Source organism: Pongo pygmaeus, chromosome 13, assembly GCF_028885625.2.
Source record: "Pongo pygmaeus isolate AG05252 chromosome 13, NHGRI_mPonPyg2-v2.0_pri, whole genome shotgun sequence".
In the NCBI taxonomy this organism is placed as follows: Eukaryota; Metazoa; Chordata; class Mammalia; order Primates; family Hominidae; genus Pongo; species Pongo pygmaeus.
In genome coordinates this window covers 100,228,583-100,256,182 of record NC_072386.2, presented here as the reverse complement: position 1 = coordinate 100,256,182, position 27,600 = coordinate 100,228,583, and the positions used below count along the sequence as shown (strand labels likewise).

The following is a 27,600-nucleotide window of genomic DNA, read 5'->3' as shown; positions in this document are numbered from 1 at the left end:
CGACCAAAAAGCCAAATGAAAACTGCTTGATTTCGTTACTCCTGCAAAAAGAATGATTGTCAAACAATGAGGGGAAAACAACTAACGTCTATGATTTCAGCATTACAAGGAAGGGCTGCTTATTTGCCATAGAAATAATATTTTGGAGGAAAAAGCTATTAAAATGCAGATCCATTCAAACCCAGACTGAGATTACGGCTTAGAGTTAATTAAATGAACCCCAATTGTGTGCAAACTGAATTGAAAATGTAATCAAAGTATACAGATGATATTGTTTCTGACCCACCGAGATGCCATGCTGACTATCTTATTTCCTCGATACCATGCTCTGTTTTGTGAAAAAAAACTGCAGGAGGTGGTAATGTGTTTTCTCCAGTGATGAGGTGACACAGACAAAACAACATCCAGGCAGGTGATGATCTCTGCTTAACTCAGGATAAAGCAGGAAACTTGGCTGCATCCTGAACCTGAAGCCCCTTGGGGAATGTGCCACCACTGGGCCATTCGATTCAGCTGTCAGAGCCTGGCTGGGAGTTGCCTTTCTCTGGAGCTACCTGGGAGAAGGTGGGGACTTTCAGGATGCCCAAAAAAGCTGTTAAGTGGCAGTCTTTGATTTTCTTTGGACTCTCTGGCCTGGAACATAGCCATGGGGCTCCCAAGTTCCAAGGAATATATTTACAGCCACTGCCTTTGTTTAGATGACAGTTAACCTCATCTACTCCCTTAACTCTGCAGGAGCACATACCCGTCAAAGGCAGACACAAGGAATTTCAAGCCACTGTCTCTACCTTGTCTTCCCAAGGTGTCTACTAGGGTGGAGGAGAAGCAGGTGAAAGAGGAGAATTAGGACTATGGTGTCGGCCCACTTCTGTTGATGCTAACTTGCTTTCCTGCCTCCTGCAACTGGTTCCCTCAAGAGCCACATCAGTTTGTTGAGCTGATGAGAACTGACCAGGACATATTTCCTACAGAACTCTTGAAGCTTTCCAGGTCTGATTACTACTTGTAAAATCACCAGCATCTCAGGGGGGAATGTAAATGCATTTCCAAGGTAGACCTCTTTCTAGCGTGGGTCTAGATGATCTTGAGGGCTCCTAGCTTGCCTAAGACACACCCAGAAATGAGGCTCCACGAGACAAATTCACCAAGAAGGTGTGCTATTCAACAGGTGGTGCCTACCCTGGTTAACAGCATTTTGATTAAAATGGTCAGGCAGAACCTACCAGATCCAAGTGCCAACACATGGCTATCCCCGATGAGCACTATTAAAGGACTTCATGAAGCTAGCAAAAGGATGTGTGAAAAATTACTAAACCAATAATTCACAGTGACAATTATTAGATTTCTTCAATTCTAAGATATGCTATTGTGTTTCCCCTCACATTATAATGTTACTGAAATAGCAATGCATCTTACAGTTAATGTGTACATTTTAACGTGTTAGTGTTTTTTTTTTTTTTTTTCCCAAAAACCTGTTCTTGGAAATAAATAAATAAGCAAGCAAGCAAACAAACACAGACTATTCTGATTCTAGTTTCTTCCTATTCTGGAACTAGCAAGCATCCTTAATAATAATGAACTGCTGAGGTTAAGAGACTGGCCTCTGTGTTAAAAAGACCTGGATTCCTACCTTTCCTGATCCATCACAGTAGTGTGCACCGAGATACCTGCTTTTGCATCAGCATTCCTTCATGAACAATCTATGTGGCAGAGAAGGTTAATGATCCATCTAAATTTATGCTCTTCCTCCCCTAGGATGGAGGCAGCCCTGGAAAGTGACCACCCAGCCAGGTACCATGTTTTCAAGCTTTCTTTGCACCTAGATGTGGTCATATGACTAGTTTTCCAGACTATGAGAGGAATGATGTGGGTCACTTCCAGACCAAGGCAGTTAATAAGTGAGTATACCTCTTCATCCTCTCTCATTTGACAGGCTGGAGGCAAAGGATTCTGAGGCCCTGGGAGATAGCAGAGTCAGAAATAGTAGAAACCACATGGAGGAAAGCTGTCCGCTGGCAAGGAATACCTGCATTAGACTGTTAAATTGCTGAAAGTATGGGGGTTTATTTATGCTCTAAATTATATTTTTCCCCTATATAATTTCAACACAGCAAAGGTCTGGCTGGTGTCTGGGACTCTGGGGTGTGACAACCCACTGCTGGCTACATAATTTGCAGGGCCCAGGGCAAAATGAAAATGCAGGGCCCCTGGTCCAAAAGTTATTAAGAATTTCAATATGGCTATGGAGCATTTAACAAAGTGAGGAACCTATGTGACTACAGAAGTCACGTGCTGATGAAGCCAGCGCTGCTCTGACCTGAATACCCAATATCATGTTAGTTATACAGCATTACTTTAACTGTAGCAACCCCATTTCAGATGTCCAGAAGAGGCTAAAATTAAGACTAGGATTATTGCTATGCATTTTTACAGAAACACGCTCAGGGCCTTCTTGCTCCGTCCCACAGTGAGAATATATGGGGTATATTTGCATATACAGACTCTCCAAAGCAGCATTTTGACTGAGAAGTGTTGCTCATTTGGGTTGTTCAATGGCATTTTGTGTCCAGCTGGTCTGTCATAAATTGCCCATTCATCAGGAACTTGATCTGGTTGATTTTGGGGGGATCACCCCTCCCCATGGTCCCTCTCATTAGTCCAGGAAAAGGCTTTGTGAGACTAGAGCTGCTTGTTGACTCAACTTCTTACCGTGATGCCCATTTTTATCCCCTTCCTGCAGGCCAAGTACCACTATAGGTCAATTCACTAACCCTAACATCACACAAGGAGTATGTTAGTAGATGCAGTTCTCAGCCCTTCACACACACACATACACACACACACACACACACACACACACACACATCAACACCTGGGCAGCTGGCCCAGCTCTGGCCTCGGCATTCTGATAATCAGCTTTCAGAATGACCCATCCCAGGTCCTGGAGTCCTGGCTTTAAAGCCCTGGCCTGTGGCTAAGGTCCATGCTCCATGCTGACAGGCCACCAGCCAACACTGGCCTGAGCTTGCTTTTTTGCTATTTATTTTTTTGAAAGTAAAACAAAAACATTTTAATTTTATCAAATGAATCTGTGTTGGTGATGCACCTGCACTACCTTCCATACACTGTAACTGTCCAACTCCATTTCAGCTCAATCATCTGGAATCCACCTTTCTAAGCAACATATTTCTATTACTATTTCTTGATGTTCCAGTTTTAGATATTGTCCATGGACTTCCTCCTGGACCAATTTCTACCTCATCCTCCTGCATGGCTGGGTTCTAGGTTCTCCCTTCACCACCATCCCTGCGGGTATCTTCCCCATTCTCTTGTCTGAGCTTGCTTTTAAGGAACTCCTTTCTCCCTGGAGGGACCCACAGCCCCACATGGTGCTATACTTTTAGGACAACAGGTCTGTCTGCTGAGCTGAAATGTTTCACGGCAACTGAGGGTGTGTATGTGTGCAACCCCCAAATCTACTCCGTCATCTTGCTTCTTTAGCCTTCCCACCACATCCCCCAACCCCACCTCACCATCCAGTTGTAATTAACCAGACTGGGCTAATTGAAAGTTTTACTGCTATACAGCTTGAGTTCTTCAGGCTGATTCCTCATCTCCCACTCATCACCACCACACTGACACATAAGCCAGTTGCCTGTATCAAGGCTCTGAGTCTTAAGACGTCATTCTTCCCTCCAAGGCAGTTAGGATCCTCTATTAAAGCACGCAGAGTTTCCAGTGACTATAAAAGGAAATTGTATTGAATACTCCATTTCTTACAATTGTTTAATCAATAAAAGATTACAAATACATCTGTAGAAATAAACAACAACAAACCTCTGAAGATTTAAAGATTCTATTTTGAGTAAATACAGAGAAAGATAAAGCTAAGATGACAGGTAGATGCTACTTCAGTACTACCATTGCTCAGCTGGGAGCAGTAGCTACCTGTAGCATTGTGTTGAAAAGGATCCTGAGGTCAAATCTGAGCTGAGCAAGAAATAATTCCATGATCAATTAGTGATACATAGGAACAAAGGGTGGCAACATGTGAGTCGTTTAATTGCCAAACCTGGAGGGGTCATTTGCATGGGTTTGGAGCCAGACAGATCTGAGTTCGAATCTGGGCTCAGCTACCTGGTCTTGGGCTAATGTTAAACCTCCTCAAGTTAACAGTTCCTCTTCTGTTAAAACAGTGATAAGAATTCCTCTAACAGAGTATTATTGTTTCTATAAAATGCGGTAGTATTTGCTAAACACTTACCATAACATGTAGTATATATTAAGTACCTAATCACAGAAGCTCTTACAATATTAGTTCTTTGGCCCTAAAATTAGTTCTTAAATATAAATGCCTTGAAATATGCTCCTCTGATTTAAAAGTGGGTTTGTGTTGATCTCCATCCTCTTTTCAAATCAGTAAACCTTGTACTGGCACATGGGAGGTGCTGGGTAACAATCAGGTGATAAACACAGGATTTCTGCCCAGCAGTCTCTCCACCAACAGCACATTCTGTATGGCAGGCAATGGGGAATCTGAGTGGCTCTGACTGAATTCTTAGCTTTCCCTAAAAATAAGCTTATAGTCTGAGTCACCCCTTTCTTCCCAGGCTCCTCTGAAAGTTGAACAGGATGTCACAAAGGCCAGAAATAGCCTCCACATTCCAACTCGAAATTGGTTTTCCATCAGCTCTAAGGCTTTCCACTGAAGCCGGGGAGGATGCTTCTTCTGGGTTTCAGTATAAAGAGAATGCCTTAAACAGTTAAAAAAACTAATGGTGGCCAACGCGGTGGTTCATGCCCGTAATCCCAACACTTTGGGAGTCTGAGGCAGGTGTACTGCTTGAGCCCAGGAGTTCGAGACAAGCCTGGGAACATGGCGAAACCCCACCTCTACAAAAAATACAAAAAAATTAACCAGGCATCGTGTTGCATGCCTACAGTCTCAGCTACCTGGGAGGCTGAAGTGAGAGGATCACTTGAGCGCAGGAGGTCAAGACTGCAGTGAGTAATGGTCGTGCCATTGCACTTCAGCCTGGGCAACAGAGTGAGACCCCATCCCAAAAATAAACTCCCCAAAACTAAAGGTGACCCCTCTATGGAAATAATGGTGAGCCACTGAGAAGCCTTGAGGAATGTACCAGCACTGGCAGGGATGGGCAGTCAGGAACCTGGAGCAGCTCCCTGCCTCATCCTGCCTCCACTCTGCCACCACAGCAGTCTCTGATAAATCACAGGTCTTCAGTGGCTCTCAGCCTCTCACAGACCACATCTTTGCCCCACTTGGAACACCTGGTCTTCTGTGGTCCAGCAGCCCCTGCCCATCAACCTCACTTCTCAACATCCACGAGCCACACTGAGCTTCACGTCACTTCCTGACACTGTTCTGCTCCATCACAAACCTCGTCACTTTGCCCATGCTCCTCCTTTGATCTGCATACTAACAGAATTCTCTGGCCCTGGCCACCCTCACCAGACCTAGGCTGCTTTTTGCCCTCTTGGGGAGGTTAGGAGGTGCTAGGACTGGATCCTAGAGCACAGCAAGGGGATCCATAAGTCTTTGAGACTCAGGTTGCATGGTCTGCACAACAGTGACCTGGAGGGGAAACGGAGGGCAGCAGGGCAGGTGGCTTGGAGCAGTGGAAAGACAGCTGACATAGAGACATGGACAATGTGGGCTCTGGCCACAGCCCGGATGATCTTGAACAAATTACTCAGCTGAGGTTCTGTTTTCTCTGAAATAAAATGCAGAAAATAATACCTTTCCTGCTCCTTCAGGCACAAACAAATTGATAGAAGGAGAGAATTCTGTAAACTCTAAATAACTGTGAACATATGAGGAATGTTTTGTTTATTATCAATGGGGAGTAGTGACACAACACTGGGTACTGAGCAAAAACACAGACAGGACTGGGGGCGGCTCAGTTGACATTTTGAACTCCTGTGATGTAGTTTACAGCTTTGCCCAATGTTTTTAACTGGCTAGGTGAGGGTATGTTTAATACTCATTATGCCTTAGCGTGAAATGTGGTTCTATATCTTTCCTGATAAAAGGCTTTGACAGGAGACAGAGGGTTATGGGATACATGAGTGTGTAGACAAGGCAGAGGTTTGAGCCATTAATGGCAAATGGCACCCATTGTTTACAGGCCCCTTAGCCATTCCCCTAGGACACAATTTCTACTGCCATAGCCAGAAGCAGAGTAGGGTACACTTGACCATTACTGCGAGATGCAGGTATCATCTGACAGCATGTAAGGACCCTGTCCCCAGAAAGATATATTGAAGTCCTAACCCCCAGTACCTCAGGATATTTCTGAGACAGGGTCCTTTCAGAAGTCATCAACTTTTGTCATTAAGGTAGGCCCTATTCCAACATGATTGGTGTCCTTATGAAAAGGGGAAATTTGGACACACAGGCAGACATATGTAGAAGGAAGACGATGTGAAGAGACATAGGGAGAAGTTGGCCATCCCCAAGTCCAGGAGAGAGGCCTGAAACAGATCCTTCCCTCACAGCCCTCAGAAGAAACCAGTCTAGCTGGACATCTTGATTTCAGACTTCTAGCCTCCAGAACTATGAGATGATAAAATTGTTGTTGTTTAAGCCACCCAATTTGTGGCACTTTATTATAACACCCTGGAAAACTAATACAGAGTCTTTATAACAATCTAGGGGAAAAAAGAACTGGGGAAGCCACAACAGTCCAAATTAGGAAGAACACTGATGTGTTTACCTGGTGAAAGCCACAGATACTAACCCAACTCTGGACATTTTGGGACCTGATGGCCTATATGCTCAAAAGGAACTAAATTAGAGATGGCCCGTTTTTGTTTGTTTATTATGAAATTCACTTGTAGCAATAATGAATCTGCAGGCCACCTGCTTCCCACACATGCCCTTGCCCTGGCGGTTCACAGCCAAGTTGTGCAACAGGGAGGGTGACGGCTTCTGCAGAGCTGCTTGAAGCTGGTGCATGTGGTGGGTGATTGCTGGTAAAGGTCCTAGCAGTCCCACTGCTCACTGCTGCTTCTGAGTTCAGAACCAGGAAAGGTTCTAACTCTGTAGACTTCCAGGATCTAGGCAAACCAAACTGCAAGTTCATGCTGTAGCTGGAAATTGTGGATTCTTTCCATGCGGAGGGGAGACATCAAGAGTGAACTGATCTCAAACACAGTCCGAGCATCCAAGAAGAGCCCCTGATAAAAAAGGTGAAGTTGGCAAGCAACTGTTTCAATTCAAAAAGCATTCAGTGAGTATCTGTGATGTGCCAACTTCCCTCTCTCCTCTGAAGTTCAGGGTAACCCCAAGCTGGGCCTGGAAGCTTCCCTTCCTGTGCTAAGCTGAGTGAGAACTTCGGGGCCAAAGGACACAACCCAGCTGGGAGAGATGGAAAGTGAATGCAGAAGAAAGAACCTGGAGAAATTTGCTGGAGAAGAACCCCAAGAAGGTGACAGAGGTAGCATCAGGCAAAGGAAAGGAGGAAACCATCAGAGCAGGGGCCCAGTTACAAAAGAAAGAAGAGAGAATTCACGGCGTTTGGGGATAAGACAGAATTTGGGGTACCCAGCTAAAGGTTATTTTTACCACCCCCTAGATAACATTTAGCACCACCTTCAGTTATGAATGTAAGCGCAAGCCCCAGGTAGATCATTAGTACCTATACGATATGGTTTGGCTCTGTGTCCCCACCCAGATCTCATCTTGAATTGTAATCCCCATAACTCCCATGTGTCAGGGGCAGAACCTGGTGGGAGGTGATTGGATCATGGGGGCAGTTTCCCCCCTGCTGTTCTTATGCTAGTGAGTGTGTTCCCATGAAATCTGATGGTTTTATAAGTGTTTGACAGTTACTCCTATGCACATGATCTCTCTCACCTATTGCCATGTAAGATGTGCCTGCTTCCCCTTCCACCATGATAGTAAGTTTCCTGAGGCCTCCCCAGACATGCAGAACTGTGAGTCAATTAAACCTCTTTCCTTTATAAATTACCCAGTCCCAGGGGAAGTTATTTACAGCCGTGTGGGATTGGACCAATATACTATGACTTTATTAGGAGTAGGAATCACAGACTTTTTATGTAACATTACAGTTGTTGGAGACAGCTCAAAATATCACTTACATTCACCAATAATTTGCAATTAGAGTAAGTATTAAAACTGCCACTAGATTTTACTTAATAACAAAGCATGTTATCTATAACTTTTCTAATATTTTGCTGACTGTATATCAATCAAAGCCCATGTTATCTATCACAGTTTTCTAATATTTTGCTGACTGTACATCAATCAAAGCACGTTATCTATCACAGTTTTCTAATATTTTGCTGACTATATATAAATTTCATTGGTTATATTTTTAATCCTAAATATTTCATTTTGTGCATTTAAGCACTATTCTGAAAAGGGACCCATAGGTTTCACAAGACTGCGAAGGAGTCTAAGATACAGAACAAGAACTCTGCTAAAAGTCACTAAACTTGCTTTGACACTATGCAAAATGTGTTGTGACAGGCAGAGAGTAGATAATGGTGAATATGACATAGTCATTGGCCTCAAGAAGTTTACAGTCAGGCGGGAGAGACAGACAGGAAGTTATATTCTTTGCCCCTCTCTTTTTGTTCCCTGACTTCTATTCCCATGAACAGAGTACAGCACCTCTACTTGCCCATATGCCACTCTGTGATCTAGAAAAGGTGCCCCTTCCTCAAAACCTGCTGGAAAATTGCCCTAACAAATACACAAGGCTACAGGGACCTTGTGTGAACAGTGCCCTGGCACAGGGCTCAGCAGTAAGGCTGAACTACAGCACCAGCCTAAGGCCTGACTATAGTGAATCTCCACAGAAATGTTAGGTAAGAAGGTTCCTTATGCGTGTATGCCAACTCCCTCATCTCTTGCCCATGGAAGACAGCTCTAATCTATCTTGATGTCCTTTGTCCAACACCTAAAATGCAGCTTCAAAGATCTTCCCACGGCGGCACTATAGATGGACACTTTCTGTCAGTTAGAGTTCACATAAGAGCTGAAAATCATTTGCCAACCCAGGCTTAAGGCTTTACCATATTTTTAATTTTATTTTTTATTATACTTTAAGTTTTAAGGTACATGTGCACAATGTGCAGGTTAGTTAAATCAATATTGTTGTGAGGGATTCTAGAAAATAAAAAAGACTTTGACATTTAAAGAAATTAATCCCTAATGATGACAGTGAAGACTTAAAGGGATAAATCCCTAATGGTAAAAGAATGGGAAGTACATTTGGTCAGGTAACCTTTATGTTATACTACATCAGTGATTTTCAAAGGGGTTATTTTGTTCCCCAAAGGATATTTGGCAATGTCTGGAGACCTTGATTGTCACAATGAAGAGTGGGGGGTGCTACTAGCATTTAATGGATAGAGACCAAGGATGCCACTAACATCCTATAATGCAAAAGATCGGCCCCACAGACAGCAGAAAATTATATATCCCAAAGTGTCAATAGTACTTCAGTTAAGAAACCTTACACTATAGGGTTGGCTTCCCATTCTCCAAGCAGCTGCTCAGAAGTAGCCCATCTAGAGAGTTTCAGGATCAAGCATATGTATGACCAGAAAAGCAAAGGCTGTCCATCTGCAGTGAGCAATTGTGAGTGTCCACAACCCTATCCACTTCAGCATGGCCACAGGGCTGGCGCAAGTACTGCAGCAATCATTTTTTAACCTGATTTCACAATTATGGCTCTGCTATCTTCCAAAATCTTGAGCAATTAAAAAATATTTATTAAGGCACCAAAGTCCCTTTGGAAATTTCCAGGCAGACCAGACTCAAAATTGTAGCTGGTATTTTCGAGTAAGAAATGGAAGAGGGCAGAAAGGAAGTACTTAATGATTCAGAGACACTAGGATCGACCCTGCTACCACTGGCCATGGGCAACTTTTACCTGGTGGCCACTCTATTTGTAAATCAAGGCAGTGGTCCCAAAGGTTCCATGAGGTAACTGAACAGGGAAGGCTGGCCAGAAGCCACTCCTCTCTGGATCCCTGCTTGGACTCAGGGAATGTGGCTGGTGTGCTCTCTGACCTTTAGTCTTTCACTAAGTGTGCTTAAAGTTACGTGGAGAGAGAAAAGTGAGGGTTCAGGCAAAATCCAGGGAGTAAAAAAAAAAAATTCACCTGGAAAATCTGTAGTGCTTTCCCTCAACCCTCAGTCCCTGTCAATAGAAAGAAATGTTTTTAATTGTATGGACTTATTTTAGATGGGCCAAACTGTTACCTCTAAGAGATCAGATTTTCTGGTTTTCAAAAAAAAAAACAAAAAAACAAAAAAACAACAACAACATGCAGTTGGCTTAGATAGCAAAGGATATAATGAGAAAATTCCACAGCAGCAAAACTCACATGCCAGCTTCAGTAAACAAAACCTCTCATCATGGTAAGCCCAGAAAACAGTGAAAAGGATGTCTGAGATGCTTTATTGTTCTGGACTGTAAGCAATGAGGCAATAGTGATTTCTTTAGATAAAAGACTCCTGGAGCCTTCATCGCAAATACAGCCATTGAAATACGCCATGTAGAAAGCAGGGGTTGGCAAAGTTTTTCTCCAATGGTCAGATAGTAAATATTTTTGGCTTTACAGGCCATAGAGTCTCTGTTTTAATTATTCACCTCTGCCATTATAGCACAAACTTAGCCATAGACAACACATACATGAATGGGCATGGTTATGCTCTGGTAAAAGTTTATTTATGGATGCTGACATTTGAATTTCATACAAATCTCATGTGTCATAAAAGATCCTTTTTTGAATTTTTTCAAACTTGTAAAAATATAAAAACCAGGCACTGCTCATAGGCCTTATGAAAAGAGGCTGCAGGCTGAATTTGGCCCACGGGCTATCGTTTGCTGGTCCCTGGTCTAGACCGAAAATTGGAATTTCAACTCATTTTTCATTCTGAAGCTGCTATCTAAAATCAATTTTCCTTCTTGCCTCCTTGTGATTCTGAAATCACACTAGTAAAATGGGAAAATGAAACAACAAACAAACAAGACAAATAAATCAGCCATCACACCACTCTCCACCAAAGTATCCAGGCTGGGAAGGATCTGGTTGTGATCACTGTGTGACTCATCTTCTACCAACCACAAGGCACTGTCCTGCTCAGTGCAGTATAAGATATATGGCTTGCTGAAGGCTAGCATTCCAATGTTATTTTTAAACTCATCCAGTTTGAGCAATCTCTTTGTTTAGTCTTTTCAGACTTATATTATTCAAAGGTTGGGCCAGAGAAAAAGGGTAGAGGAGGGGCTGTAACATGAACCAATTTCTGAAATCCAGTTGTCCTCCTTCCTTGAGCACATATTAGATCATTTCTTGTTCTCAGGAAAGGATATAACCAGTTGGTCACAAAATATTTCTTGAAAACCCATTTATGTGTATAGAAAGCACTCTTATCCTTCCAACACTTGCCCTATCTCCCTATAAACATGCTACTATTTAAAATCAAAGCATATAATCGCTTCTTGGCCTTTGGCTAAGATTAAGTGTAATAAAATCAAAGAGTATTTTCACCCTTTGGTGAAACACAGAGAAAGTAGGTTTTGAACTTACATGAGAATGTGGCACGAAGGTGAAGAGGATGGGCTTGCCAGATAAAATATGGAATGTCCTGTTAAATGTGAATTTCAGATCAACAACGAATAATATTTTAATATAAACATGGCCCCATGGAATCACTGGGCATCCTATACGTTTAGTTGCTAAATGGAACAACCCTAGTAGGGGATAGTAAAAAGATGACCCAGGCTGGAGCAGAAGATATGTACTAGGAAGAAGCAAAAACTTGTTATATAGGTATGGTAGGGTGCTCATTATGAAACAGTTCCCCACCAATGGCTAGGAACCCAAGTTTCATGTTCTGGTCAACCCTCCCACCCTCAACTGATTCTTAGGGTCTTCAAAGTCAGGGTATAAGGTAGCCCCAAGCAGAACTACTTAGATTCCAGTTAGAGTTTTAAAATCAGGCTTCCTGGGAGACTTTTGGGGTCAATGGAACTGTTCTGTTGCCTGAGTGTACCAGTGATTGCACAAATCCACACCTGTGTTCAAATTGAGAGAGGTGTACATCAAGAAAGTCAATTTTAGTGCTGGGAGCAATGGCACATGCCTATAATCCCAGCTACTTAGGAAGCTGAGGTGGAAGGATCGCTTGAGCGCAAGAGTTCAGGACCAACCTGAGCAACATAGTGAGACCCAGCCTTCCAAATTAAAGAAATTTAATAAGTCTATTTTTCTCTTCATTCATTTTCATTTTTTTAAAAGAGTGCTTGTAGTTTTTACTTCTTACAGAGAACTCATGAGTTCATCCAGCATGTTGGATAAGGAACTGATTTAAGTAGCAGCCCTGACTCTGACCCAAGACTATGGTTTTCTTATAGGGTATGGATCCCAGAGGGCCCTCACTGCTCTTACAAATGGCCTTCTTGCAGGCCCATCCCACCAAGGCGCCCAACATACCTAAGTGTGTCTACATCTCACATAGCTTTATGCTGTACCACCCCCCCAGCCCCCATTCCCACATACTATTGGCTTTGTAATTAAATAACATAGGTTGTGACATGCAGACGTGGAAAACTGGTGGCCCAGGCTGTGGGTAGAGGGGGAGGGTCATTGAGACAGGGAACAAATCAAGCCCACACCGTGTTAAAATCTGTGTTATGTTTGGTTTGGCCCATACAGTATTTAAATTGTTGTGAGCATTTAAACATCAACAGACTTCCTTCAAAATTGGATTTCCAGGTTCTTTAGGAAAAGCAGGAGACTCTGGGCTCAAACTCCCACACAGTACCCATCAGCTGGAGTTGAGTGCTCTCTGTCCCCTCAGGAGTCTGCCCTCTCTTGGCTACCACAGTCCCAAAAGCTCAGCCAAGTCAACCTGGTACCTGTGCACACCTGAGATCTCACCCCCCTAACATAAGGCATTCAGCAGGGTGGCTGGCACATGGACCCTCTCCAGAACTGGAAGCCCTTCCCTCTATCCCCTTAAGAAAAGCTACATGATGAAGTACCATCTTTCCCTTGCTTTCTGAAGCCTGGGGCGCCCTATCTCCCTATAGGGGAGAGGGCCCACTTCTGCTGGAGGAAGCCTGGAAAAGGCTCCCTCCACTGCCATGCCAGGCTGCTTCCTGCTTTTCTCTGTGGACTCAGGCTGAGAGGGAATGAGAGATAGAACCATCCAGAGGCAAAAGTAGGAACATGTCAAGTAGAGAGAGATGATGGTGGAAAGAGAGAAAGGCAGGTAATTAAGCAGTTTACATTACTTTCAACTTTGCCTCCTCTTGTCTGTATTTTTCAGAGTCAATATTTTCTCTTCATTCTCCCTCATCGCATCCAATACTGATCTGACATATATCATTCTCACTCCAGTGTAAATAAGGATGGAGAGTAAACAGGCTACTAGTGTCTTATCTCTAGTCATCAGTAAGATTGGAAAGTACATTCTACTGCTGCCTCCAGGACCTCCTCTGTCTTCTGACCCATTCCCGCCAAACCTATCCCACCTATTGTTAAATATCCTTTGGGTTTTGTGGTGAGTTTTATTTGATTAACAACACTGAATTTTGAACACACATGCTCAGACATCAATGTTCATGAACAAGACTGCCTGCATACCACCTGGAAAAGAAAAAGAGGCCATGCAGGTTACGGGAGCACTGCTATCCTAGAGTATGCTTTTGCTTACCTGGATAAGCAGGACTTCCTTTCAGCATCACTCATATTGGCCTTAAGCTTTTTAGATATGTCTCACAGTTCCACTGGAGCAAGGACATTTTCAAAGCACTTCCCACCCCAGTAGAAACAGCACGTGATATCAGCCCAAGATGTATGTCAAATCACGCCACAAAAACTCAGTGTTTAAGGCCAATCAGGTGTCTGGGGAAAGCCAGCTGACTGAGTTCATGCCACCCAGCCAAGAGGCACCTTTCTTAAATCCTGGCCTCTCCCTCTCTCTCATGTCACATGCAGGACACACACACTATCACAGTTGCCCAAATCCTAGAGCCCCATCTGGTATTTATTGGCCTCAAAGTTGTCGACATTAGCACTCAAACACAGACAAAGAAAATCCCCTGCCTGCCACCAAAGGGGTTAAGTTTTCAAGCATGTTTTTCTCTTAAGAATAACATTTTTTGGTAACCCTCAAGGTTTTAAGTTTCAGCCCTGAATTTAAAAATAAAGTGAATACTTAGATGACTGGTTATAATTTAGCAGAGGGGGAGAAAAATCCCACCCACCTAGAATAGTAAGTAAACCAGTATAATTTTTTTTTTTCCAGGAAAAAAGTAAGAGTAGGTTTTACAAATGCCTTCAAGATATTTGGTATTGCACAGGCTGTCTAGAGCCTAAAAGCCTGCAGGGTAATGAAATAGGCTTCCACAAGGGAAATGATGGACAGGAAGATGTGCTCTGACGTCTGGCCCACAGCCTTTTCATCTACAGCTGGGGCTTTTATCTTGGGCCTCACATGGCTTTTCTTTCCCCTTCGATCTTATGCAAAAGAAAGGTACAGATTCCCTATTCTTTTCTTCTAGCTAAACTTATATGATCCTATAGAAACAGTGATACTAGGGTCAAAGAGTAATCCAAAGTATTTCTAATATATGTTCAAGCATTATGTAAATAGGCTGAGTCTTGTCTCTATGTCTGTCAGTCTGTCTCCCTTTCTGTGTGTATTTAATAATTTCCTTTTGAGCATTTTAATTCAACAAGAGACTAATGAGAAATACTGAGATAATAATTAACCAAGGCACTGTAGCTCCAACATGCACTGCCCCACACCACCCTCTGCTCCTGCCGGCATTTCCTGTCAGAAATAGATCTCAGCTGTGTGGTCTTCTCCCAAACCCAGAGCACTTATGAGCAACCTTTCCTCTACAAACTCCTCCGTGCTGTGTGGCCCATCCCCTACAGTCTCCATGTTCTCTTAGGCCTCATCCTATACAGTGCAGCCTCTGTGCTTTGTGTTTTAAGATATACAAGAGATCCGGTGAGGCAGAATCCTTCCAAAAATGAAGGGTTAGCTCAAAAAATGCATGGTACAAAGACAAGTGAAGGAAGTCTGCATGACATCCTCGGAAGAATAAACTTGTCCTTGATATGCCAATAACTAGTCTTACTTGTATATACACAGACTGGCTTCATAAAATATTAACCATCATTAAATAAATGAACATCAGTTGCTGCTTCTCCTGGCATCCTATTGGAGTTGCCCATGTGAGAAGCAATCACATCGTGAATTAGCACCTGCAGGCTGGAGAAGGGGCCACCAGGCTTGATGGGCTGATCTGCTATGGGATGTCTTCATCTACAGCACCATCATATGTATGGCACACCTCTCTCAATGGGGCTGTCATGATGTTGCTGGATATCTTCTCTACCGCATGACTTCTTATCTCACTGAGGTGTCCCCTAAGGCCTCCCCAAGGGAATTCTGTAGCCCATAGTTTCAGTCAGTCAATCCCAGGCAAACTCTCTCAACCTGCCCAGCCAATCACAGGCAAACCTTCCAAACCAGTGTTGTCAAGTAACAAACAGATATCTCGCTTTATTTAAATAGATTAAAGCAAGTTCCCGAGATAAGCAAAGACCTCTTCTTGATTAGCCAATCTAATGTGAGAAGGACACAGCTACACAGGGTGTCACTCTTACCCAGTCTGGAGTGCAGTGGCAGCGATCATAGCTCACTGCAGCCTTGAACTCCTGGGCTTAAGCGATCTTCCCACCTCAGCCTCCCAAGTAACTGGGACTATGGGAGTGCGCCACCGCACCCGGCTTGCATGACTTCCAAACTGGGCTATGTTTAAGGCTCTCATTAATCAAGACTAAATTTGGCCTTTTATTCTATTTCACCTCTTCAGAATACAAACACCACACAAACTCCTGGGTATATCACAATGGGCATGTGATGCATATCAGGACCCAGGTCATAATCTTCCTTTACTATTGACCTCCTACACTTCACCAGTCGTTTTCAAAGTGTGTTCCCCAGAATAGCAGTTGCAGTTTGGAACTTGTTAGAAATACAAATTCTCAGGCCACATCACCCTAGACCTACAGAATTAGACACTCTGGGAATGTGCTCTTGCAATCTGTGTTTTAAGGAACCCTCCAGGTGGTCCTAATGCACTAACGTTTGAGAATCACTGTTCTATACCATACATGATAAAAAACACCGGTCAAATGGCAGTTGCTGCTACTATGAGTCCTGAGCCCAGCAGAATCTCCCTACAATGTCCATTACTTGAGGCTAATAATAAATCAGGATCAACTCAAACATCCTGGCTGACATGAGATAGGCTTGGGCTTCATATCAGGTTTGCATTTCAGATTTGCATACCTTGAGTATAGTTCTTAAAGATTCTTTTCTAATAAGAGGAATTTCCCAAATTAAGGTGCTGACTTGATGTGGTTTAGATTTGTTTTGGTTGAGTTAGAGAGCAATTACCTATCTAGATGTGAGTATTCTGAGTTTTAATAATGTCAGTGATTTTCAAGGGCTCATTTAATGTCAAAAGATATTGCAAATAAGCACCATTTATCCAACGATCCAAACATCTGGACACCAAACTCACAAAGCTCTGGTGAAAATGCAACCCGATATTACAACATTATGAAAGATCTCGGGGGTGCTGATAGGCTTACTTCACAGTATCCTTATGAAATCCAAATAAATCAATGCATAAGGAAAGCATACTGTAAAGTTCAAAGCTCTATCTATATCTAAAGGTCACAAAATGTCGGCCTCTTGATCAAAAGGAATTGTGTTGTGACTGCCAATCTTTTTAAAGTTTTTAAACTAGTTAATACTGTTCTTTTTTAAGTGGGAGATCTCACATTTTAAAAATCAGATTTCTGGCTTCTCTTGAAAATGAGTTGATGTAACAACATAAGACCCACATTCTCACAAGGCATAAATTAACTGCATCTTAACTGAAAGGTGGCATCTGCTCTCTAGGGACCAATACTTTCGACTCAATCTGTGTCCCTCATTTACATTGCATGCTGGCCCCCTGGCCTGTTGAGTTTACTACTCCTGCTCACTACAAATAATCCATTTTATTATTATTAATACTATCTTCATGCATTGAAAACTCAGGAGTTACATTTATCTGATTTCCTAGTATTTATCTAATTTCCTAGTTTGGCAAAAATGTTGCGGCCAGCAGAATTCTCCTTTCACTCTTTGTGTTCACTTTCTGTTTAAAGATGCATGAGTTATGATTTGTTGGTTTGCTTATTATAAATAGGAAAGTTTGTGAGTGCTTAGTGCATGCTTTCTCTAAGCATTTCCCAAGAAACCTCTAAAAGAACCATCATAACAAGACCATGAACTGAGTATGATCATTAGCCCCATCTTACAGGTGAGGAAACCAAGGTACAGTGACATCATACAGATACTAATGGAAAGGCCAGGACTTGCGCCAGGCCTTCCTGACACCAAAATCCATGCTGGTAACTACCCTACCAGACTGACAGCCCTTGGGACCACCATTTCTGTGCATCAATGTCCATCTGCTGTCTCAGTCAATTTCATACCACAGAATGACCAATTCTTACTGCCAAGCAAGTTCATCAACATTCCCAAATGGGATCAGTGGTGAAATGTGGAGAGTTCAAAGGGGCCAGCAGTGGCCCCAAAGCATTGAGTAGCCCCCAAAGAAATATAGAAACAACTCTACTGGGCCCTGGTTTTCCTTTAAATATTGACAAACTATAACCCACAACCCCCCTCGCTTAGCTTTTTCTATGATGACTTTTTTTTTTCATGATAAGTGCTCTATTTCTCAGAGCATTTTAAAGTTTGTCAGAGTAGCTGCTCTTTGTCCCAATAAGCTGAAAACTGAAATACTCAGAGGTACAAATAAGTAGCAGGGAGGTGTGTGACCCTTACGCATGCTGTGTAAGGCCTGCCTTGGCACTCCCAGACACAGCAATGACCCTGCATGGGCCCAAAGTGTCACCTATCCAGTGGGCAGCTCCGCAGACTCAGCCAAGTTGAACCCTTCCTCAGCACCGATATCCCATGCAAATGATTTTTTAGGCCTTAACATGGAATTTTAGAAGCATGGTGTCATCTGCATCTCTGAGATAGAAGATAACAGATGAATGACCAGGATCTTAAATTCTCCAGTTCTCTGACAGCTGCATACCAATGACACAAGTCCACAAGGAACATGGATGGGGATGGTCCACACATGAATCACAGTGTCTGTTTCTATAGGGCTTGGGTTTGGGTCTCTAACCCCTCTGAGGGATCCTTGGGAAGGTGGACTGGATAGTATGTAAATCATTGCAAGGACTTTTGCCCATGCTGGGCAGGTCGGCCTAAAAGGCCTGGACCAAAAGCAGGGTGGTGGCCTCCTTGGCCACTGGCCCCACACTCCAAGTCTGGTACTCAAGGCTGTAAAGCTCCCAGGCAAGAAAAGGCATGGAGAGGCAAATCCAACGAAAAGCCAATGAGCACTTCTCTGTAAGCCCACGGCACAGCCAGCCTAGGCCAACAACGTATACCCAGGTCTATGCAGGACTGAGAATAGAATCAGATGAAAGCCATAAACTCACTAGCTGACCCCTTGGTGAGAGTTTCAAGAATGAAAGAGGCCGAAAGTGAAATCCTAACAAGGGCATATTCCATAGAGACACATCCAAGCTCACTCCTCTCCTCCCAGCCAGAAGATTTTAGTCCAGCAGGATCTTAGTGGCAGTTTCAGCCCATATCAAAGCACCCTTCCAAGGCTGGCTGTACCACTAACACAAGTGATATGGTTTTGCTGTGTCCGCACCCAAATCTCAGCTTGAATTCCCACGTGTTGTGGGAGGGACATGGTAGGAGGTAACTGAATCATGGGGACATGTCTTTCCCATGCTGTTCTTGTGATAGTGAATCAGTCTCACGAGATCCGATGGTTTTACAAAGGGGAGTTTCCCTGCACAAGCTCTCATTTCTGGTCTGTTGCCATGTGAGATGTGCCTTTCACCTTCTGCCATGATTGTAAGGCCTCCCCAGCCACGTGGAACTATAAGTCCGTTAAAGCTCTTTTTCCTTATAAATTACCCAGTCTCGGGTATGTCTTTATCAGCAGGGTGAAAATGGACTAATACAAGCATTGGGAGTCAGGCGAGGTTGGGATTTACTACAACTCGTCCACCTCTATCTGTGTAAGCTTGGATAGCTCTGAATACTCACCTGTAAAGCGTATAAGATTTGCCCTACACACCTCAGGAAGAAGGTAGCATATACAAGGTTTTCATAAATTATAAAGTACTGCACAAACGCAAAGATCATTTTTATTACTTCACAGAGTGGGTTCTAATTAAATGACAAAATTCCCTAAAGAACAGCATAGGTTAGATTAGCATTTCCTATTTCCGCACATATATAAACATACTCATGCTGGTCCCTGGTGTAGCCTGAGCCTTGTCCACGTGGCTCTTAGGAGTTTCACCCAAGACAATTTCTATAACATTTAGTTATTTTCACCATGCCCAAAGAAAACTATCTTCCTCTCCAATGTGCAGACATAACAGCACCCTCCCACAAGGTTAGTTTCCACTGAGACACAACAGCTTCTTCCCCATGGGAATGTTACTCGTTCCATTAAATTTTACGTTGGGTGTTTCTATGCACTGAATCCAGGCTTGAAAGACTCTCAAAAGGAGGTAGGCCTCCTGGCTTGTCTCAAGCTTTCCCATTGCAATGGAATCAGTCTGTGGCTCACACTCAGGCTGCTGAGACCACCTGCACAGTGTGCTCATGGGAAAAGTGCGAGACGCTGCCGCCATCTTGGGTGGCAGCTCAGGGCAGCAGTCAAAGCAAAGGCTCCAATGGACTGCTGCAGGCAGCATTCAAATCCTGGCTTTGATACTATCAGTTTAATGTTAGACCAGTTCTAGAACCTCCTCACCTATAAAATATAAGTAATACTGTAGTGCCTACCTCATAAGCTTCTTATTAGGATTCAATGAGATAATACATGCTGAAAAGCATTTCAGTGTTCATTCTGAGTTTGTGTCTTCAGCTACTGACTTAACTTCTTCATGTTTTTGCCTTTCCCTTCCTCACACTAAATGTCCTGAATAAATAATAATCAAATAACGAATAAACAAATGCCTCCTGGTAATTGGGAAGGTTATGATGTTATTTTATATTTTATTTTACCCAATTTTCAGGACTTACTCTAATGTCTTCTTTTTGGGGAATTGTTTCACAACTCTGAGATTGGTTTACATGTTCCTCCTGGATGCTCATTTTCATAGTATTCCTGGATAGTAACTGCTTATGTGCTTTTCTATTTCTTCCATTAGACTATAAATAACGTTAGGTGAAAAACAAAAAGTATTTCACACTGTGCCTTTCTGAATGAACAATATTCAATAAATGGCAATTGTTGTTATTAGTCCCTGGGATTACCATTCTCACTCATGCTGTTTCAGAGGCTTTTTACCATGTTCTAAATGTAAAGTTTGGGGAGTATCCCTACAGAAGAAAGGAGCATGTGAGTGTAGAGATCATTGCCAAAGATAGACTTACTCTTCTTTTGGCAGAAATTAGGATAAGAGCCATCTTTTCTCATTGATTACTTCCTGGACCCAAATGGAAGATTCCATTGAAGCACTGTAGTTTCTAAGTATTTAATTCAGTTTTGTTGGGGGGGGCGGATATTCCACAGATGTTCATGTGACAAGTATCTTAGGTCTCAGGACATCTGTCCTTCAAGAAATTATGTGCAAAAGGTGAAATAAAGGTTTCAGCCTCAGGTGGCTGAAACTTGGGGACACCAACTTTTCAATGTTGCCAATACCTTCCCAGAGGAGGCAATCTGTAAATACCTACTGAACAAATGGATGAATGAATCCTCAAGTCATATCTCTGCCTCTGTCTAAAGCAGTTAGAGAAAGTGATGGTGGGCAGGGCCCTGACTTTCAGTCAGTTGAAGGAAGGGATAAAAAAAAGCTGTTCAGACCGAGTATAGTGGCTCGTGTCTCTAATCTCAGTGCTTTGGGAAGCAGAGGTGGGAGGATCACTTGAGGTCAGGCGTTCCAGACCAGCCTGGGCAACGTGGCGAAACTCCATCTCTACAAAAAATTTAAAAATTAGTTGGGCATGGTGGCACATGCCTGTAATCCCAGCTACTGGGGAGGCTGAGGTGGGAGTATGGTTTCAGGATGCAGTGAGCCGTCATGGCAGCACTCCAACCTGGGTGAGAGAGTGAGACTGTCTAAAAAAAATAAAGTCATTAATACACATTCTACTTCAGAGATGTTGCTTCTGAACCCCCACAGGACAAGACAGCAATACAGACAAAAGCTAAGGGCTCTGCTCAACACCAATGGCAGCTACCTGCCAGGTGCTTCACCTCCATCCTAACTAAACCTTACAACCAGCCCAGGAGGTAGAACTCATGAACCCATTCTACAGATGAAGGAGCTGAGACCCAGACTAAAGACTGCCCAAGGCCCTGCAGACTGGAATCCCCGTCAATGCTCTGCCTCTGAGAGAGAAGCCCAAGTAGGTGAAGATGTGAGGACCTATTCTCTTCTTCCCTCACATCTCCAGAGAGACTTCAGGAGTGCTAGGTTCTGGGGGCAGGCTTGTGATCTCCTCAGGGTCCCCTGAGAACTCCAGGAAAGTGATGAGAGAGTCAGGGTTTGCAGAATTCAGAGAGTAGGCACTAGACCAAAGCATAGCATAAAACCATTTACCGATGTGGCCATAAGTCCCCCCACCCAACTCCCTCTGTCTCTTAATTGGCTCTCTCTCTCTCTCTCTCACACACACACACACACACACACACGCTGTTAGCAAATCTGTCCTGACAACATTATACAATCATCCCTCAGTATCCTCAGAGAATTGGTTTCAGGACCCCCTTGGATACCAAAATCAAAGGATGCTCAAGTCCCTATAAAATAGGATGGTATTTGCATATAACCTACTCACATCCTCCCACATACATTAATCATTTTCAGATTATTTATAATACCTAATACACTGTAAATGCGATATAAACAGTTGATTATACTGTATTATTTAGGGAATGATGACAAGAAAAAGTCTGTACATGTTCAGTACAGACTCAGCTATCCATTATTTTTTCCAATAGTTACAATCCAAGGTTGACTGAAGGCGTGGATATGGAACCCATGGATAGGGAGGGCAGACTGTATAGGTGCACATTCATGAGAATAATCAACAGCTCCCCAGATACACAGGACAAACTCAATTCTTCAATAACTGAAGAGGCACGAGTGAGTATTTGGGTATATTCTTATACACTCAAGAGAATTCCCAAAGATTTGCCTAGATCTTTCTTGGAAAATCAACTTGGCCTCTGCTGGGATTACTCAACCGCACTTGGAAAAGGGTAGCCCCAGTGTTAGCAGCTACTGGCTCCATGTTTGGAAAGCAAGTCCTTTCATGGAGTTCAGCTGTTCCTCAGGCATCCAGTAAAGCTGGTTGTGCAAAGGCAGAAAATGTGACAACTGTTGGAAGCCTTCAGCAGCGGCCAATGGGAACAGCCACTGCATCAACAGTTGAAGCAGCCTATTATCCAGTTCACACAAAACACCCACCAGCTACATGGCACCATTAACTCAATGTCACCATTCTTATCAAGTTCATGACACACTGGCCATGCTGCCTTGCCACCAACTTTAGAAACCACAAATAACTTCACAAACCATCAAAATACACATGCACAGGGGGAAAGAGAAAGAAGAAAAAACAACCCTTCTGAGTTCAGAGCACCACATTCAAAGACTACCTAATAGGCAAACCATGGCATTTCAATATTGCCAGCAAACATCTCTCTCACTTCAGTGGTGAAGTCTCCAAGACATTTCAGATTTGAGGCATTTGAGAAAGAGGGTCTCAGAGCCATGGAGACCATGTCAAATGCTTCTAAAAAGCGAAGGGTCTGTGTGCATTTTCCCAATGAGGAATCTGTCCAAAAAGGTTTTGGAAAATGCTTTAATATACTTTGGTTCCAAAACATTACACACTATTTCTCCAACAAATTTATATGCGTTTCCAGAGAACTTCCGAACTGAAAAAAAAAAAAATGTATTTAGGTGGAAGAATGTCTGGAGATTCTTTTATGCCAATATGTTAACGGACCTTCTTTTTTAATTGTTACTATTTCATATGGCAGCAGTAATCATTCCCTCATCCTCGAAGGAAATATATAATCCAGCTGTGGTGGCTCCAGTAAAAATACCACATCTGTGGATCATTGGCAACACTGTGTTAAGATTGCTCAAATCTAGGCAGTCTCAGAGAGTTCTTTTTTAAACCCAAGATGCACATGGGTACACTTTTCTGAAAGTGCCTACGAACTTTGCCAAAACTGACTGCTCCTTTGTAGGCTGAAAATAGGTTTTCAGATACTTCACACCATAAGAAGGAGGCTCTCATGGAATATTATAACCAGGACCCAGTTGTATGAAGTCCCCAGACCTCCAGGGTGGTGGCTTGCGCCAGTGCCCTTGTCAGTATCAAACAGAGAAGGGAAAACTAACATTCCCGGTTTCTGGGAGGAGGTTCTACCGCGTGGCTGGCTGAGTCGCTGACTCCTGGTTTTCCACTTAACAGGAGGACAGCTTCCGCAGAAAGGATGGCAGCCACTGTTCAGGTCACCCTTCTCTTGGTTTTCCAGGCTATGAAGTCAACGTATGCCTGAGCATTCGGTCATAATATTCCTGGAGTCGTCCCCCCCACCCCAAGCCTCTGTTTAGTCCTTCCCCAAAGCCCAGCAGCAAGCATCTTATTTTTAAGCCAATCTTCCACATTCAAATCCTCAGTCCAAAGCGCGCCCTTCGGGGTTTCCATCTACAGACATAGAAAAGAAAAAGCAGCCTAGCTGAGCCCTGACAGAGTTTTAGCCCCCGGAACATATGACCTGCGGCTACTGTGCTGGCATGCCGCTTGCCCCGAAACCCTCGGGGGCCCCCTTCCACCCCAGACAATAGAGCAAGAAAATAAAATGAAAGTGGACTTACTGCTATGGCTTGCAGCCTTTCCTTGTGCAATTCCGCCTCTGCCATCCTGGAGAAGGGCACACAGGCAGGGGAAAGAGGAAAGAAAAAACACACGCTGTAGTCACCCAAGGAAACTGATGGGCACCCCGGGGGGCTTTGCTAGAACCCGGGAGAACGCCGAGGGACGGCTGGGGATCCGCTCCAGAGGCGGCGGGCAGAGCTGTGCGCACGGCGGGCTCGCCCGGGCTCAGCCTCTGGCCCCCGCCCTCCCGGCCGCCTGGCTGCGCCCCAGCGCCGCCGCTCACTGCATCTCCCGGTCGCCGCCGCCGCCGCCGGCCGCGCCAGCCGAGGACGTGGGACGCGGGCAGCCGCCGGGAGGGCGCGCTAGCCCGGCGCTAGTTCTCCGCCCTGACGTCTCGGTGCCTCGCTCCGCCCCTGGAGTGTGGTGGACCCAAGGCGGCGGTCCAGGGCGGCTCCGAGCGATCGCCGCCGCGGGTCTCCAGGGCGCAGACGGAGGGCGCGCGAGCCAGTGGGCACCTGGGGCGCGGGCGCACGGCGAGCTGCTGGGGCGCACGGCTGGCGTGGCGCGCCCGGGTGGACACGCGCTTGCTGGGGCGGAGGCAGAGCGCAGTGGCGCCTCCACCGGGCAGATGCCAGTGGAGAGGGGCGTCTGACCGAATGTGGGACCCGAGCACGTGCTGTTACGTGGGGGCTGGGGCCACCGAGTGTTCAGGGCACCTTCTAGCTCAAGCCAGACGCTTGAGCTCCACGTGGAGACATTTACAATTTGGGAAGGGCTGCCTTGCCCAAGTGGCCCACATGCTTAAGATGACCAAGTTCTCAGGGTAGGGTATATCTCCAGAGAAGCCACCCTTCTGGTGAGGCGATATGTGGCCTTAAAAGAAGCCGAGAGTTTTTAGTCCTGGGTGCTAGACTAGACTTCACAATGTGTTAGCTGTGAAATCTCAGGCAACTCGCTTAACCACTCTGAACCTCAGTTTCCTCATCTGAAAAAAATGGAGGATCACATAGGTGTCATTAGAGACGAATGAGAGACAGTATGTAAAGGTGCTTTGTAAAGGGCATCACAGACATCTGCTCTTATTGTCATTATCCTGTGACATTCTGGATTGAAATCCTTTCAGGGTCTTCTGTTCATTGCATCTGAAAGGAAAAGTAGGATCCACTCACTAAAATATTTCACCTATTCTTTACTAAAACAGGATACCATGTGGTACTAATGTGAGTCTTTTGTGACAGGTCCTGGACTGGATGTAAGAAGTGGATCAGGCCCAGTCCAAAAGGAGATCAATGCCAAAGACAAAAAAAAAGCCTCTTCACATTGAGGCAGGACCTGCTAGAATTCCCAACATTCATATGCAAACGTTTCTTCATCAAATGAAATAAACACCGAAATAACTAATATGGCCTCTTTAGATCCACAGGATTTAAAGGCATGTTAAAAGAGATACACATCAGGCCAGATGCGGTGGCTCACGTCTGTAATCCCAACACTTTGGGAGGCCAAGGCGGGTGGATCACCTAAGGTCAGGAGTTCGAGACCAGCCTGGCCAACATGGTGAAACCCCTTCTCTACTAAAAATACAAAAAATTAGCCAGGCGTGGTGGCAGGTGCCTGTAATCCCAGCTACTTGGGAAGCTGAGGCAGGAGAATCACTTGAACCTGGGAGGCAGAGGTTGCAGTGAGCCGAGATCACACCATTGCACTCCAGCCTGGGCAACAAAAGTGAAACTCTGTCTCAAAAAAAAAAAAAATGCACATCAAATTTTCCCAAATCACCTGTTTCCTGAATAAATGCTTCCATTTCAACTAAATTGCCCTTTCAATTTTCACAGAGGTTCACCTGTCACTGATGAACAATTACTCCTCTGACCAAAGATGGAAGCACTCACCAAAATTATTTACTGATGGATTGTTTTCCCATCTTTTTCATAACAAGTGTAGGTGGGGCTGATTGTTTAATAAATCCAAGCCAGTGCCAGATTCTACATCCCACTCCAATATATCAGAAACTTCTACTTTCTGGCTAAGCCCATCCTTTTCTTCAAATGCATCCTTTTTTCTTCATTTCCAGCACAAGCCCCAGCAGGACAAGTTATTTAAAGGGGGTTTGCTCACAAATAAATAAAGCTGTTATTGCTTCAGCAGAGTGATTGTAGAGAATACCAAGATGAGGAAAATGAGACCAGAGAGGTTGAACGACTCAGCTACAGTTATAGAGCTGAGATTTAAACTCAGATCACACTCACCAGAGCCCATGCTCTTAACCATTAAGCACCAGGCTTGACCAATGATATGGAGATAGAAGCAGGCCCCAGGAATAAACAATTGAACCAGAAATGGTCCTTCTACTCCCAGCTATACAGATATTTAAAAGGTATGATTGAGCACAACAGTGTGAATGTACTTACTGTCATCAAACCATATGCTTAAAAGTGGTTGAAATGGTAAATTTTAAGTTTTGTATTTTTAACCACAATAAATTTTTAAAAGGAGTGATGGAATGGGGAGATGGAGAAGGAAAAGGGCCTGGGCACCCTTTGGAAGTGATCAGTTGGAAATATCTGAACTCTGAATAGAAGAATCAGGGTTAGGGACACACATCCAAGTGTCATCTACTTTGCAGTTACAGCTGAAGAAATGAGAACAGCCAGGATGAGAAAACAGAGCAAGAAGAGGAGAGAGCCCAGCAAAGAAGACTGATAAAGCATCATCTGAAAAGTAGAAGGAAAAATCCAAAGGGATTTGCACCAAAAGCCACAAAGAAGGAAAGAGGTTTTCAACAGAGTCATATGCTTCTGAAAGGTCATGGGGGATGCAGATGAAGAAGAGGCCATTGGAGGGCTGTCAGGAAGCCATGAGTGACTTGTGTCCAGAAGATGAGCTTGGAAGCACTTACAAGAGTTGAGGAATGACTGCTGCCAAGTGAATGTTGAAAATAAAACAAACAAAAATGGGGATGAGCGAGAGATCAGAGAAGCAACCATGAGTACAAACTGCTTCTTTCAGCTCTTCGGATGTGAAAGATAAAGGTGGAGAACAGGAACATAGCCCATGGGAAGCAGGGTCTAGTGGAAAGGGTTTTTAGGTCAGGCAAGACTTGGATGTTTGGGGGTCAAAGCAAATTAGACAACAGGGAAATTAGGCCAAAGACACAGTCAAAAAGGAAGGTGAATATTAGGCAAAGTCTCTAATTAGTCGAGAGGACATTCAGATGAGCATCACATTAGCCAGTTAGCCTTGGGAAGAAGGAATAACGAAGCAGGGCAGGAGGAAGAAATGGATAAAGACAAGAAGAAAGTTTGAATTGAAGTCTCAGGAGGGAAGTTAAGTGAATTTGCATCAGATGGACTGGTTTTCCCAATTGAACAAAGAGTCATTGATTAAGACTGATGGCGTAGGGTTGGGGCTTCAGAAACGTAGAAATTGTTTGTAAAGAAACTGTGAAAGATGAAAAAGACTAAAACATGGTTCCTAACCAGAAATCTGCATCAGTATCTCCTGAAGACCTGTACAGAATTAAATTTCTACGGGGTGAGATGGGAGTCAGGGATGGGTTT

The 27,600-nt window shown here is 44.0% G+C and overlaps 1 protein-coding gene across 8 annotated transcripts in view; it reads right to left on the bottom strand.

Annotated features, from left to right (window-relative positions):
- The window catches only part of PALM2AKAP2 (PALM2 and AKAP2 fusion), a 388,965-nt gene extending 364,332 nt beyond the window's left edge, over positions 1-24,633 (bottom strand). For 2 of the 8 annotated variants that reach the window (XM_063650272.1, XM_063650273.1), the window contains exon 1: positions 24,040-24,630. In XM_063650272.1, the coding sequence (XP_063506342.1) occupies positions 24,040-24,084 (45 nt within the window). In that variant the 5' untranslated portion in view covers positions 24,085-24,630. Of the gene's footprint in view, positions 1-24,039 lie in introns of all 8 variants that reach the window. The other 6 variants (XM_063650276.1, XM_063650277.1, XM_063650274.1 and 3 more) reach the window with 5 other exon arrangements.
- Between the last annotated feature and the right edge of the window lie 2,967 nt (positions 24,634-27,600).